Source organism: Notolabrus celidotus, chromosome 18 (genome assembly GCF_009762535.1).
Source record: "Notolabrus celidotus isolate fNotCel1 chromosome 18, fNotCel1.pri, whole genome shotgun sequence".
NCBI classification, from domain to species: domain Eukaryota; kingdom Metazoa; phylum Chordata; class Actinopteri; order Labriformes; family Labridae; genus Notolabrus; species Notolabrus celidotus.
The window spans coordinates 7,995,567-8,011,779 of NC_048289.1; the positions used below are offsets into that span (position 1 = coordinate 7,995,567).

Here is a 16,213-nt window from a genome sequence, read left to right on the forward strand (position 1 = left end):
TCCATCTATCGCTGCCTCCTCCTCCTCCATACAAACATGCAAACCTACACACATACACACACACACAGACAAGACACACACACACACACACACACACACACACACACACACAGGTTCCTACACACTGCTGAGAATAGCTGTCATTCATCAACTTTTCTCAGTACAATGGGCTCAGTAAAGGTCCCATCTTTCAACTAAAGCACCTCCACAGTGCAGAGCCAGCTGAGCTCCGTACACTGCATCACGCTGTCAGTCTCACATGCACACACGAACACACACACACACACAGCAACATGGGCGTATGATTGGCTCAAACTGGTGTTATTCTCCTAGCTGGAAATTAAAATGTCTCTGCTTCAACAAATGACAACACAGAAGACAGTTAGTGCTGATAAGAGACAGAGGTGTCTGTACGTCTTCTTCTGTTGGCAGTAAAATGTTACTTAATACTTTTTTTTACATTAGCAACACAAATACAGAAACAAAAATAAAGAAATGTGCTCATTATCTTTGCCTTCATAGCCGAGAAGGCTGCAGATGATTAACCTCAGTGATCATTTCAATGATGTTTATTTCATCAGGCCTTTAGAGATAAAAGAAAAATAGACTGAGCACTGTTTTTATTTTACAACCTGAGGAAAGAGACATAAAAATGGAATTAATTTGCTTTATTTGTTGAAGTTGTTTTTGTTTAGCCTTTTAGCAGGTGGTGTTCAGGTGCTTTAAACGTGTGTGTGTCTCTGTGTGCGTGTGCGTGTCTGTGTCTGTGTGTGTGTGTGTGTGTGTGTGTGTGTGTGTGTGTGTGTGTGTGTGTGTGTGTGTGTGGATCAGGAGAGGGCATTCAAAAATGTTGTGTATAATGTGTGCAGACGAAGCAGTCAGATTAATGGCACTTGTTCTACACTTTCTCATTTTGCACATGGCTTTGCGCTTCATCTCGTCTCTGTGGTTGTTTTTCGATGACGATCATAGACTGCAGACGTAGTCTCAGTGACATCCCCCTTGATTTCTGGAGACAGTTTTGAGGTTTTAGAATGGTGGACGCCATATTGGAAATGCTGAGTCAGCCTAGCTTTGGGTCAACGTTGAGACGGACTTAGGGTGTAGCTGAGGCGGGCGTTCACCGCAGTGACAAACAAAACAAACACCTCTCATTCAACTCAGCTGTTCTCCCGATTATTCAAACGTTTGCCTGACTCTTAACTTTTATGATTTCTTAACATGCATTTTTAAAAACCTTCACCTATGCACAGTGTGTTTACATAAATACATGATCCACACATCAAAATATGTTCTTTGAACCAGGCTGTGATCATTTTAAATGAGGGACCTAATGGGGATTTATTAGTTTTGCAGACAGCCTGAAGTCGACACTTGAGGAACTGTAGCTTTTTACACTCTTGCACTGGCTTCAAAGTTTGCCGCTTGATTGTGATGCATTTTATTTGCAAATGTAATGTGTGATACTAGATGATGATGTTTGTTGTGCTTCTGTTTGCTGATGTTGAAATGCTCCATCTGCTGATTTTGAGGCATCTTTTATCAAAATTAATGCAAAGATTTACGTTGACTCTGTTATTTTAATATTTGATAATCTCCACAGCACATGAGCGCTGCATGATGTGGGACAGACAGTGATTAATATTTCAAACAGCCTTGTTTTAATACTATGTTTGTTTCCTCTTTATCTTACTGTACGCTCTGACTGTTCAATGTTAACATGTTTTACAGGTGACACTGCTGTGACAGACTCCACGTTACTGTAGCTGTAATCATCCCACAAACTCTCATATATTTATGTACATTTGCTTGAATTTGAGGGAATTAAAGGGATATTTCACTCACTGAATAAGTCTTATAGAAACAATAGGAACATGATTTGCTTTCACACCCAGTGCGTGCTAAAAAGGTCATCTATGATGCATACACTTATCTGTATACCATATTTTATAAGTTCTTTCAAAGCATGTAGAAGAATAAGTGAATTATCTCTTTAATCGTGGCCCTCGCGCTGCTGACAGTCTGTACTTGTGCTTCCTCGTGGACGCTGAACAGATGTTTCACTGCTTTTGTCATTGCAGGTACTCATCAGCACAACTATAACCATGTGGCTTTAGGTAGCCCCACACGCACACCTAAGAATGGTAAGAGAAACCAGCAGAGAGAGGTGGAAACTATTCACAGCTCAGTGTTTGAGATGGAGCCTGGTCCTGGGCTTTTACTTGAATATGCTGCTTGACATGGATGTGTGAAAAAGCCCTTGACACGGCCCCTCTTTTAAATGTGCCTCAATCCTCTCTGTTATTGAAAATGAGACTTTTTCTGCTTGAGATTGAATCATAGAAGTGTCACATCTCATAGGCATGAACATTTCTCTGAGAGCGGGTCACTGTCCGTCTCCATTTTAAAGGGAATAAAATTGGCTGAGGATCGACTTAATGTTCTGTCGAGGTCGGCCTGTCCTCTGGTTGACAGAGCGTGTGCAACCTGCCACGTCCCCCGCTGTTAGAACCATAGAACCAAAGTTACCACCGTAACCTGCTGCTCCCCTCTGAGGGTTTTATTACTGATGTCATGCAGCTGTTTGTTGGAGCAGCCCATGTGAGCAGAGGTGGCGCAGGTACACTCTCTTTACTTAAATAGGAATAGAGATATAGGTCAAATAAATGACTTCAGTTAAAGTAGAAGTATTGATCCAACTTGTTTTGAGAGATGTTCCCAGTGATTAATTTCACCAACCTACGAAATAACAACAGTGTGGCCAACATTAACATCTTTGGCTGCCGTGCTGAAAGCCACATACTCTGTTGAAAGTCCAGACGTGGTAGTCTGTAACTAGGAGTCCAGCAGCTGAGGAAAAAAGAACTCAGCCGGCACAGACGTTGCAGAATCAGAGATAGTTGGCAGAAAGCTTTGCATCCTTCTGCTCAATCACGAGTGGATCGTCATGAGTAGGGTACTAGTTTCCATCCAGTAGTATTCAGGTTATCTCAGCCTGGTTAGTGACGTTACCTCTGTCAGCTCTGTGGTCTCCAAGTGTAGTAAAGGGAAGCTGCTGTCTAGCAGCTCGGCTTCAAAACAGCAGAGGAGTTTTTGATGGCAAACAGATTACATACTGTGCCAGAAAATATTTTGATATGTTCTGTATTTATATTTGCAACTTGAACATTAATTAACAACATTTCTTCTTTATGTGAAAGAAAAAAAAAAATCCTTCTGCATTTTCTTTTATTAAAAATGTTTTTGATGTTGCAAAGTAGTTCAATGTGAACATCTTTTCTTGGATAAAGTTGATCATTTAACCTCAGATTAATTGAAAAATAACTCCTCTGGTAAAGCACAGACAGCAGAAAACTCAACTTAACTAAAGTACTGAAGTGTTAGCACAGGTTTCTGGACCCACTTCTGCTTGTTAGAGTGGCCTGAGGTTGCAGACCAGCAGATGTGAGGAGCAGCAGCTGTTTTAGAGGGATGAAGGTGGAGGCTGGAGGAGAAAGAGAGTAGAGATTAAAGGAGAGAAAGGAGGCCAAATGATGAATATTTACTGCCTTCTGTGTTTATTAAATCACTCTCATCTCAACATTTGATTAATATTCTGTTTGTTTCAACAAATACATTTGAATCTATATCATTGGCGTTCTCTTGGTTGCTCAGCAGATGTGCTCTGATGCTGGACCTGCCTTCACAGACACAATTGACCGTGGTCCATTTCACAAACACACACACTCACACACACACACACACACGCATACACACATACACACACACACACTGATATGAAAACCATGAAAAAACACCTTGAAGATGCGAAAAACATGAAAAGTTCATTTCAACAACACATCTAACACACACTTTGATCACAGAGTGCCTGAAAGGATCCAGATCTCACTCATTTTCTGATCAAACCGAGCACTCAAACAAGACAAAGTCAGCTCCCATCACGTGCAGAGTACACAAGCATGCATCACATGCCCTCAAATAAAAGGCTGGTTCATCAGAGTTTTAAAAAGAGGATATTTTCTGAACAAGGAGTCGCTTTCTGTAGTTTCTGGTTTTCTCCACATCAACATGTTTCTGAAATATTTGTTTTTCCACTTGGGTTTGGTAGCTCACCGATCACTGAGGCGTGGTAAGTCTGACACACATGCATTCCACCTAGTGTGAAAACGTCATTCATGACATCCCAGCACTCACACCTGTGTACGCATACACCACAATCCAGCCCCTGCGTGTGTGTCGTCCTCACCTCCACCTCAGCGTGTGTGTGTTCAGACCTGGTTTAAGAGGCTTTGTGAAGAGGTCCTGCTGTTTGTTTGATCCCAAGACATCAAGACAAATATTGTTGTTTGTCAGGAGCTCACACAATTAGTCTATCCATCTGACTGCTAATGTGCAGAACAAAGTGATGCAGTGAAGAAACTTTGTCCACAAACTCCAAAAAACGAAGAAAGAGCAAAAACCAGTTGAATCGCAATCAGTAGAATTTGTTTTTGAGAATAAGTCCCAGACATGTAACATGAAGTACAGAAACATTACCTGTATGCTTTTCAAAGTAAAAGTCTGATTTGAAATCTCTGTAGAGAGACTTTTTTTTTTGTCTAGAGAGTTTTCAATTGATTAGAGTCAACAAGAAAGCACTTTATTTGAGTCTCTGCTGAACTTTCTTTGAAGCAAAAGTCATTAATCCCATAGACTGTAGGTCATATTACTGCTTGTGCAATCTCCCTCTTGTTCCCTGCCTCACTCTCACCAATTCTCCTTTTCCTGTATGGAATCTATATTCCTGAAACTTATAAAGCCAAGACATCTTAATAATAGATCATTTGTGGCCTTACTTTGGGTCAGACTTAAAAAGAAAGACCAGGCTACAGAAGCCAATGATGCAGCTGACACATAGTCAGTGTGAAGACCATGACTGCTAAAATGAGTGTTGCTTAAGGAACTGAAACTCTTAAAGGATCATAATGCTTCAGCTGTGCCAGCAGCTACAATAACTTTCATGTTAGATGGAAATGTTGACCCACACCCCCTGATAGTTTGGAGAAATATAACAAACTAATGCTGATTATATGTAACCCTGGTCCCAGGCACATGCTGGTGAGGCCTGACCTGTGAGTAGGATCAGTTGATTTTTGGATTTGATGCTGTCTTTATTGTTGGTTTTAATAAAATCTGGAACATCCCCTGACCGGTCCCCTAAAAACACACAGCAAGCTTTGCAAAGCCTCTTTGATCAAGGTCTGTGTTTGTCCTGTCCATTCTGATGAAGCAGTGAAATGTGTTTGCTGTTCAGATCGCTAACAGCATGCCACAGTCTGAGTCGATGCTCCTGTTATTGATGCAGAGTGGCGGACAGTCCACTCACAGATCGTTCACATCCTTCAAACTCCACACTCCCTGCAGCTCACAGGACCCCCTGCTGCCAGCGGCCCTGCTGTTCTGAGATCCCCTTTATTTTCCTTCCATCATGTATTTCAGTCTCATTTTTCCCCATCTTTTCTCTTTCCTCCCCCTGTCCTCATCCTGCAGCAGCAGTTACTGAAGCCTTATTTTTATCTGTCCGCTGGAGGCTGGTGTGGAGCCGCACCCATGCCCGCTGCTCTGCACTGCGTGACAGACTCACAGCCCACTGGGGAGAGCGAGATAGAGCTGCAGCGAGGAAGATGAGAGAGAGGGGAATAGTGAATGGACAAGAAAGAATTAAGAAGCGAGGGAAAGTGGGTGGCAGCATGGTGGGACAGATAAGATTGACAGAGCGGGGAAGACGGCGGTGAATGGAACAGACAGCGGATGTTTGCCTGCGTGCATGTGTGAGAGGGGGAGATAAAGAAAAGGAAGGAATAAAAGAGGGCTTTGGTCCAGTCAGCCGCCTCCTGAGCATCTTCCTGGCATCATATCAGGTCACATCAACGACAGCCAGTCCAGGCGCTGCTCCCTGCCACATCCCAATCCACATCACAGCGCTGTCATGAGCAGGGTCGCTCTCAGCACACATCTGTTGTTCCGTGTGTTGTCTCGTGTTTTTGCTTTGACCGCTGTTTCCTCTCGTCAAACCACCACGTCACCTGTCAACTCAGTCCCACACCAAACGTCCACCGAGTGCCTGATGTGACCGCCTACACACACACCCTTCCTTCCTCCCTCCCTCCCTCCCTCCCTCCCTCCCTCCCTCCCTCCTCCGCCACCAGCAAGCTGGAGTTTTAGATACGCAACTATTTCTCACAGGCTGACACGCTCAGAGCTGTTTGTTGAGTAAAAGAAACTCTGAGCAGGCAAAGAAACTGTTTCAAGAAGTGATTTTAAACCCAACTAAAAACACAAGAAACTAAAGTTGTGTTCAAATTGATAGCATGTACGCACAAAAGCAAGAACTCTTCTTAGTGTCAAGATTGTCAAGACATCTTTAGGTTGCATTAGAAAAGGTAGAGACAAACGTCATTAAAAACAAACAATGTTGGTTTTCAAGACAGTCTGATCTAAATCTCAAAACAGTCTAAGATAGCTGCAATTCTACACGATGGGATCAAAAACCATCACTTCTGTACACGGTGAGCTTGTAAACCCAAAAACGAAGCTCTAGATGCTGTGATAAATACAGCCTTTACTGAGGGCGGGTATCGAAAAGAGTTTCATATTCAAGCTGCTGTTTTGCCAAATGCCTTTCCGTCACTGGAATTTGTTTTTCTAAAAGGCACACAGACCTTTTCTCAATTTGAAGTCCACGTGGCTTGATTTCTGAGGTAGAGACCGTGAATCGCTCTTGTTGTAAGCAACCTGATGCTAACTGGCCAGACACGCTACTCTCATGACACGTTATGGTTAACAGAGTAAGGAGAGCGTAGATGCTGATTAGTGTGCAGGTAAGCAGCTAAACCTCAGCAAACCAAGCCATTACTTTAGAATCAGGCCATTGAGTGGTGGCTCTGCAGGCCGATGAAGTTTAATGTTAAAGTCAGCGACCGATTCAGATCGTTGAGTCTTTACACCTTTGAATAAACAACAAGAGTTTGCTCCTATCGTCTTTCCATCACAACTCTTCTTCATCTTTCATGGTTGTGAGTGGATGGTCAGTTTTTAAAGCAACTTTAACTCCTAAAAGAGTCTAAAGTTATCATTCCATGACCTGGAGGCCCAATTTAACTCTTGTAATATATATTTTAAAAGTTCTAAAAGCGGAAGCCTGTATTTGGAGAAAGTAGTTAATGAAAGACAAAAGCTTAGAGAGATAAAAAACTATCTAACCACGTCTGACTCTCTCAGAATAAGCTAAACACTGACTTGATTTAAAACAGTAAAATGTTAACTCAACTCAGGTTTGTAACCCCCAAAGGCTCAGAGTCAACACCAAAGGCATGGATTTCTCTTTGCTGTAATTTATATATTCACATGAAAATATTTCCCAGTATCCAGCCTAGGTTTCTTATCTCATTTGCCTCCAGGAGATATTTGTAAAACTAAAACTCCAGCTCTCTCTCCCCTTCTCTCCCTCAGCAGGTGGTCCTCCATGATGCTCTGATCCTGGCTTGCTTTCTTTCATGTGGGGAAGGAGGGGAGAGTGTGTGTGTGTACTTGTGTGTGTGTGTGTGTGTATGTGTGTGTGTGTGTGTGTGTGTGTGTGTGTGTGTGTTTGTGTGTGTGTGTGTGTGTGTGTGTGTGTGTGTGTGTGTGTGTGTGTGTGTGTGTGTGTAAGGAAAGCCAGCCTGCCCATCTCTCTTCTCTTCCCTCCTCTGTCTCTTTATATGTATGTATGTATGTGTCTCCAGAAAACAATCGGATTAGCGGCATCCTGACGTCGCAGACGGAGCCCTATGACCTGTCTTTCTCCCGCTCCTTCCAGAGCCTGTCTCACCTGCCGCCCTCGTATGAGGCGGCCGTCAAAGCCGACCTCAGCCGCTTCTCCTCCCTGAAGAAACTCAGTAGGTCAAAGTTAACTGCACTAATGCAAGAGTAGGCTCCCTGTCCTGAGGCCCTGCATGAACAAACACTGCATCACGTGTGCTGTCCTGAAGCCTGACGGGGACTCGTTGAGCTCTGATGTTGTTCACCTCGACCTTCCAAGTCATGGACTTAGACCCTGTGACGTCCTCCATTGGTTTGATGATTGCGTTATAGAACCCTTGAGTGTTTTTATTTCTGCTGTAGTTATCTGAACTTTCTTGGGCCAGGAGTGAGCATGATGACTGTAAAGAGGGTGGAGCGTGGGTGGACGGCGCAGATGCAGAGTAATCAAAACTGTGCTTACTGGCTAACTAAGGCTAACTACAGTTTGAGATTCGATTTGTCTTGCTAATCGAGGGGAAGTTGCCTCTCTGTCAGTACCTCCAGGAGTTCACAAGCTTCCCCTGTAATTTCTGCAGCCTAAATGCCGCCTTCTGCTGCACTTTAAGTTATGATGAATACAATCTTTTAGGCTTTACCTGTGACACGTCCACTCTGAGCAACAGAGACATTTTCACACTTTTTAATTCAAGTGGTAGTTTAATATGGTAAAATTTCACTCACATTTACAGATCAGTATGGATCCTTGTGCTCCAGCTCGCTCTCCCTCTTCCCAACACACCTGTTTTGGGATGGGTGTGCAGTGAAAAGGGAACACAACTGTCTGAGAAGTTTGCACTGCTCGCAACTTCGGGCACACACAACCTTGATGGCATTATCCCTCAATGAACTGTTTAACGTTAGCTACATTCAATCAAAGTACGCCGGACTTCCTTCAGATCCATGTCTGGTCTGCCTCCACTGCAGCTCGGATCTGTGCTCTCTTGTCCATCACCAACCACCAGTTGAGTTTTCAGAACTTCAGAACACAGCCTGTAGCATGTGTACCAATCATGTCAGGACCTGAATTGACTCTATGGCCAGTGTGATGGGGACTGAAGCCTCTGTACATAGGGCACCTGCTCCATCAACTTACCTAAACCAGCACCTTTGGATGTTGTCTTTTAATCTGCGTTTAATCTATCACTATCTGACTAAAACGTTCTTGTCTCAGCTGCTCAGTGGCTGTATTGTGCAAATGCACATTTGTGCTACAATGACAGAGTAGTTTGATAGACATAAATTAGTGAAACTAGAAATTATATTTATTTAGCATACAGGCCTGAAAAGATCAACACTTAAAATGAACATTAAAGAAGTAAGTGTTGTGATGTGAATGTCAACACTCAGAAGGGGAAACGGAGATTGGTTTAATCTGCAGAAAAGTTGCAGCCATTGGTCAAAGATTCATGGTCATGTTAAAGTTTCAAGTAGTGGTTGATTTTAATTAATTATCTGATTTCTAACAAAACAACTTCCTGTAGGTAACTCACTGAGTGTGAAACCTCACCCTACTGCTGTCTAGGTCAATATTAGGCCCAAAATTGATATCACGTGCACGCAGCAACAAGGTATCAATGGATGCCAATCACTGCACAAATAGCAAGCCAGGTATGGTGAGCACAGACACAGATGCCTGCTTATTAGAGCTAAAATATAAATAATTTATCAGCCTTCCTGGACGGTTTGTTAGTCCAATAAAGCGCACAGACTGACAGATTATTTGTCTGATATTTACATGAACAAATCTCCAAAATGCTCCAAAGACACAAACGCAGCCCAGAGATCAAGTTCAGGAACTTAATTAGCTGAGGGCTAGAGGCTCCCACCTGTCACTCAAAGAGGCCACTGAATCTACCTACCTGTAATGTAAACAGACAAGTTGTATATAAATTCAGCCTGTACAGTTGTCATGAATAGTAACCCTGTAAACATAATGTTTATTTCTGCTGTAAAGCTTAACATGGGGCTCTATGGGATCTGACTCACTGCTGGAAACAGTCTCTAGTGGACACTACAGGACCAACAGTTTTTTGGCACTTCCATGGCAGCTATAGCTTTCTAAGCCTGCTTGGTGGTAAATAAGTTGAAACAGTTGGACAAAAGTACTCAAGCATTTCTTCTGGAGATTTGTGTTACTCCATACTGAGTCAATATTTCAGAGGATTGAGAGGACCTTGATCTGAGTCAGAAAATCTTCATTTCTCACCTCTGATCCTTCATGAAATCAGCCTTGTCATCTTTAGAAACTCTGAGCATTGAGATTCAGCACCCCCCTCGTCTCCCCTTAAAGTCTGCAGGCACTTTTTCTCCCTCGGAGCGTATAAGTACATTAAGCTGCTTCTTGTGCCCAGCCCGGCTCGGTATTGATTTGTCGGTGCTACGCTGGATTTCTGCTGCGTAATGAGGTCTCATCCCATGATATTCTCTGAGTGGAACGCAAATATTCCTTAAGGCTTGTGTAATTTCATCATGACTGCCCCAATTCACCGCTGGCATGCAGTCAAAGTGAAGGATGTGGATCTACATCTCATCCCATCAGGGCTCACTCCACAAAGGCTGCCACTCGCAGCTCGCAGGCAACATTGAAACTAAATAGTATAATAGCAGGATGTGGTGCTATTTACTGGTCCTCAGCTGTACTGGGAGGAAAAAACAACAAAGATTGTCCCTTTGCTTGAAGAATGCTTGTGAGAATTAACATAATAGTTTTCAATAGGCGGTGAAACAAACTAAATGAACAATTGTAGATAGCAGCCCACAAAAGAGACAGTGTTCACAGGAAGAGATCTCCTCAGGCAGCGTCATTCAGTCTCCCAAACTTTCTTTCTGCTTCCAAAGCAAATTATTTGTTGCAGCAAATAGCCAAAAGGCTGCAAGGCTTCTTTTTGTTGCTCAACTAGTGTCTGAGCGCTGATAGATCATGTTGGATTGTGCCGGAGGGAAGATAGAGCCGAGTTTTCATTGTGGGGAAAATAAAAGAGAAGAATGCTACTGCTTATTAATGCAAATTGGTATCAAACTGAAGAAAAGCGTTTTGCCCGTCGCAGCGCGGGACAGTGTACACCCCGAGTCAGTCATTCATGCTATGGTAATATGGTTGATGAGTTTGCAGTGCCCTGCCCACATCTTGAAGACTATTATGGCTGAGAAAGGAACATCTTGTTTTTATCATGTCTCATAATGAATCGATTTGCAGCGAGCACCCGTGGCTCTCTGCTGAAGGGGATTTTTGTCGGAGTGCGATCCTGACAGGTGGTGTGAGCACCGCTTTATTGAAAAGGACGGCCCACTCTCTAAGCTCTGAATAATAAATTGCTTCTATAAAATAACTCTCACCTCTGACTTAGTTTGATGATTAAACATGAGGAAGGAGGAAGTTTTGCTTCCTTTAACATAGTTAATGTGTCCATCTTTGAATGATTTCTGCTGCATTTTGTCTGACACTTCTAGTATACGTGCGTCACTGTGTGTGTGGTTATGTACTTTGAAACCAGTTTTCATGCATGGGTCTGTGTTGTGTGGCATGAAGTCGATGCTACATTCACTCCTACACTCTACTGCCTCTGGAAATGTATTCTTGTTTTTCTGATGTGCCTCTAAATGCATGTCGAGGTTGTTTGTACACATGAATGAGGAGAAAACATCCACTCAAGGACATGAAAACACGGTTCTCACTGTGAATTGATCGTGCAATAAAACAATGAGCTTTCCAGCATGTGTATATGACGTGCCTGTCTTCCATACCTGTATATGACGATGTTTGTTTATGGACTTTTACGTGACCTTTGTCAAATTTGCCCCCACAGCCAGAGCTGCCTGTTGAATCCCAGATCAAGCCTGGGTGTTTGGATGTTATGTGCCTCGCATGTAATACGGTCTGACTGTGATTCCTCTGTTTCTCTTTGTTTTCTATTCCCCTCCATGAGCACAGAAAGGTGAAGCACAGATGGGTCCACCAACACTTCCCTCTGCATTGTGTGCAATGATTTCTCCCCTTGCATTCCAACTCCTCCTCGTGTTTCCTCCTCCTATCACTCCCTGAAACTCCTTATTTCACCTCTTTTCTTCTCTTTCTTTTATTCCCATCTCTTTGCAGCAGATAAAGAAGTGGAGGACTACTACACTCGTAAGCGCCACCTGCCCGACCTGGCAGCGAGAGGCACGCTTCCCTTGCATGTTCTCAAACTCACTCAAGACCAGGTGGGTGAACAAGTGCTTCGGGTAAGAGTGCGGGCTTCTAAAAAGGACCCAGCTTTTTATGCATCTTTGAGGAGAAGAAAGGGAAGCTGTTTTTGAATTTGTTAGGAGCTATATCTGCTCCTCTCTTCTCTGTAGTGGTGGGTGATGCAGCTCTTTATCCTTTAGCTTGTGGAAAAACTCACCTACTGAAGACGAGTCTAAAAGGATTTTGTCCATCTGATGTTGGTTTGGATACCTGAATTTGCTAGCCTTGAAAATGTGGGAGAGCTCAAACATGATGACAAATAATGGCAGATTAAACAGTTTAGTTTGTATAGTGTATGGAGAGCAACAATAAGACCAACACAGCACACACTAACAGATTAATTCACCAGTCCACACTCTCAATCTCACCAAAGTCCTTTTATTGGCACAGTGCTTTAACGGTCAGCAAGCTAAATACTGAATCCATTGCAGTCATTTCTGTCCAGCTCCTCTCCACGTCAGAGTGATTATGGTATGTTTTACGGGACACTCATGTTACTGCAACAAATCAGCAAGTTGGTCCTCCATTTCTAACATCCATCTATTTTTTTACCTTCTGTTTACTATCATCACCATGGCTGCGTTAGTTCTGCCTCCTTCGGTCAGCTTGCTTCAAAATTGGCGATAGTTTCAGTCCACATGACAATCCATACAGCGCATGCTCAACTGTCCTCGGGTTTACCTCCACACAACAGGATATCTGATCATAAGTACTGCGCATGTGTAATATTTAAGCTTTCAGATTGAGCTTTGAACAAGAACATCCGACGAGATAATCTTCAGAAAAACCAGGACTTTGCTGATTTTAGTCGTAAATCCGGCCTAAGATTGGCCAGATTTTCTCGAAGTGTGTTCCCTGCTTATGCATCCGTTATGTAGAACTGATCCAGTACCAGTATGAGCCTGGCGCAAGGGAAAGACTGTCTAAAACCTGAACAAATATATGCAGAAGACAAGTACCTATGAAATTTCCTTCATCTTGTCTAGAAAAGGATATCAATGCATTCATGTAGAAATCAATTCTTCATTGTGTCGGTCCCAACTAAGGTACAATATCACATGAATGATGCAGACATAAATCATGGAAACGTATCCTGCTATGTCTGGTTTTGGTGTTTTTGACAATTTAATTTGCAGTTCATACCGTTTCAGAGAGGGGAAGACCTCTGCTCATTATTGACTTTGATGTAAACGTTGAGGATATTATGTGGCAAATTTACAAACAGGCACAGCTAGTGTTACCTGTAGCTTAGCTTGCAGCCCTCCGACTTGCTGTGTCTGTGCAGCTGCAGAGAAAAACAGATTCTAACTGAACTGCCTCGTTCAGTGTAGCTCTGACTAAGGTTAAATTCTCCTTTAGCACCGCACTGTTGTTGTTTGCCAGCGTTACATGATGAATGACCTAAAATGAGTTCTTCCTCACTGTTCTAAAGCAGCACTTACAGGTGGCAGCCATCATACCTCCATGCTGGTGGTAAAATACATCTTTCTCTGCAGGCTGCTGTTCTGGAGGCAAAGAAGAATTGATTTTTAGTCAGGGCACAGAAAGCTGTACTCACTGATATTTGATCCAGTGTTTTAAATGGAATTGGAAGCTTTTGTGGAAGTTGTGCCGTGGCAGGACAGCTCTAACCTCATTTATCTTTTGTCCAACAGCACCGGGAACAGCAGCAGCAGCTCCAGAGCCAGCCCCCACAGTCATCCATCTCCCAGGCCCCTTCCTCGTCGCAGTCTTCACAGCAGCAGTCGCAGCAAAGGCAGAGGCCCCGTCGAGTCCAGAGGGCCATGTCCCAGGATCGAGTCCTGTCCCCACAGAGGGACCCGCAGCAGGAATACACTATGTCTTCTAACGGGATGTCCCCGTACGGAGGCAGGATCCTCTCAGACGAACAGCTCCTGTCTGCCGAGCGCCTTCGATCTCAGGAGCGTCTACTTCCACAAGACCGCCACACCTCCCAAGACCGACTGTACACCAAGGACCGCATGTACTCCAAGGACCGGCTCCTGTCCCAGGAGCACCTCTACTCTAAAGACCGCCACTACTCTCAAGACCGCCTCTTTTCACAAGACCGCCTGTACTCACAAGATCGCCTCCTGTCACAAGATCCTCTGATCTCGCCGGACAAGCTGATGATGTCACTGAAGCGCGGCATGGTCAGCAGTATCTCTGGCGGGTTTCGTGGCAGTGACATGTCAATGTCACGAGCCATCTCACACACAGATGTGTTCATACCAACCACGCCTCTAATGGATCGATACAAGATGACCAAAATGCACTCCCATCCCAGTGCCTCTAACAACGCCGGTGGCGGTGGTGGAAGTGGAGGTGGTGGTGGTGGAGGCGGAGGCGGAGGCGGTGGCGGTGGTGGGGTACCAGGAGGGGGAGGCGCGGCGCACTCCAACACTTTAGCCATGAACCAGACAGCTACTAAGAGGCAGGCGTTTGCCTCCAGACGGACTCACACTGTGGAGCAGCTCCACTACATCCCACAGCACCACCAGCAGCAGCAGCAGCAGCAGCAGCAGCAGCAGCAGCAGCCACAGCACTACCGCACAGGCAGCAAGACTGAGGTGACTGTTTAACGCAGCCAGGACTACCTGACTGCTCAAGAAGGGACACTGTGTGTGCCGGAGAGGGATGTGGGTTCATAGGCCTTCTTTTAGAGTAGGACGTTGGCAATTCCACTTTCTTTGACTGATTCCAGGACCAAGAACATCTTTAGCTTACTGAGAGACCGGACAAAGAGCTACACTGTACAAACACAGGCCCAGCGAGATGTGAAGCCAGAGAGGGTCGTGAAAGGGGGAGGTGTGCTATTATCCAGCTAACTTGCCTACTATTATTTCCACTGTCTTGATTATCCAATTCATCCACGGGCTCCGGCCTCATTCTGTGTATGTTCTAGTGAGAAAACACTGATTGTGTCTGTTCAAGCCTTTATCTGCCCCCCTCTGTCCAACAAATCTACTCTGTGACCTTTTCTGGCGAATCTTAAAGGGCTTTGCATGGTTAAACACTTAGACCGATTCCTCCGTGACTTCTGTTGTGCAACACAACACTACCACAGGTGACGAACAGGATGAGCCTGTAATAACTTTATAAATATATAAATAAATGAACAAAAAAACAACCATTTGTACGCCCTGTCCTACTCATAGCTCTAGAGAATCTCGATGAGATGGGTTGAAATGGATGTTGTACGCACTTCTATCCGGTGCCTCTGACAGCGGTTCCATTTCTAAAAGGAAGTGGTTTTGTGGGTTACAAAGCACAATCAATAAAAAGTATTCTGTTCTGTTTTTTATTTGGTATCTGAGTTTGAATAGTGATGGCTAGCTTGTTTTGTTCTTAAAGCAATGGCAGGTTTCTTTGCTTCCAGTAGACGATTGTAAATAAGCTATTCTAGAGCAGTATCATGGACAAGTCTTTACTGGATGGACTTTGTATTAGACTGTCTGTTTTCAATAGATTCTTAAAAACAAACTATAAATCATCACTGTTTCGTGAGTTCAGAATAGAAACCCACTTAACCAAGTATTTGACTGGATAAATTAATACTATACTGTGTGTGTCTTTGCAAACTGTTGGTAGGACGAGAAGTGAATGAATGTGTCGTTGATAACAGATATACCACTGTTCATATTTGGATGTAGACTGTGTTCCATAGACATCAGAGGAGTGAACATCATGGAGGTGGGTTACAAAGCTTGTTACAGTTGGGTCAAATAAAACATCCATATTTTTCTAAACATTGATCATTGTTCCTCGAGAGATATCTGTGTCATGTGTTTGCTTCAGAGAAAAGATACACCACATGAACACAGAAGAATCTGCTTATACGAGTGTTTCAATGAGCCGGCACGCAGATCCACTATTTCTAAATCTAACTCCTTGGCGTGTCAGGACACCACTGTTTCCTTCCTGTGGAAATTTCTCACAGTGTCTCTTGGTGATAGCACCTTAAACACATTACCCATGGTGCACTTTGTGACAGTCACGTCCTTTCACAGACAGAGAATATCCTTAAATATACACAAACTTTCAAGTCTCTAAAGTGTTGATGAGTGAATTCTGAGTATGCAGAAGACAACAGCAAATGTGGCTAAGTATAGTTACTATAGGAGCATGGTGATGCAGAGATTCTTTGTGACACATTTCTTAATACTG

The 16,213-nt window shown here is 43.7% G+C and overlaps 1 protein-coding gene across 4 annotated transcripts in view; it reads left to right on the forward strand.

The window, feature by feature from the left end:
• LOC117829576 (protein shisa-6) overlaps positions 1 to 15,801 on the forward strand; it is a 111,271-nt gene extending 95,470 nt beyond the window's left edge. For 2 of the 4 annotated variants that reach the window (XM_034707141.1, XM_034707142.1), the window contains 3 exons: positions 2,082 to 2,144; positions 11,921 to 12,021; positions 13,702 to 15,801. In XM_034707141.1, coding sequence (XP_034563032.1) covers positions 2,082 to 2,144; positions 11,921 to 12,021; positions 13,702 to 14,628 — 1,091 coding nt within the window. In that variant the 3' untranslated portion in view covers positions 14,629 to 15,801. Of the gene's footprint in view, positions 1 to 2,081; positions 2,145 to 11,917; positions 12,022 to 13,701 lie in introns of all 4 variants that reach the window. The other 2 variants (XM_034707140.1, XM_034707144.1) reach the window with 2 other exon arrangements.
• The last annotated feature ends 412 nt before the right edge of the window (positions 15,802 to 16,213 follow it).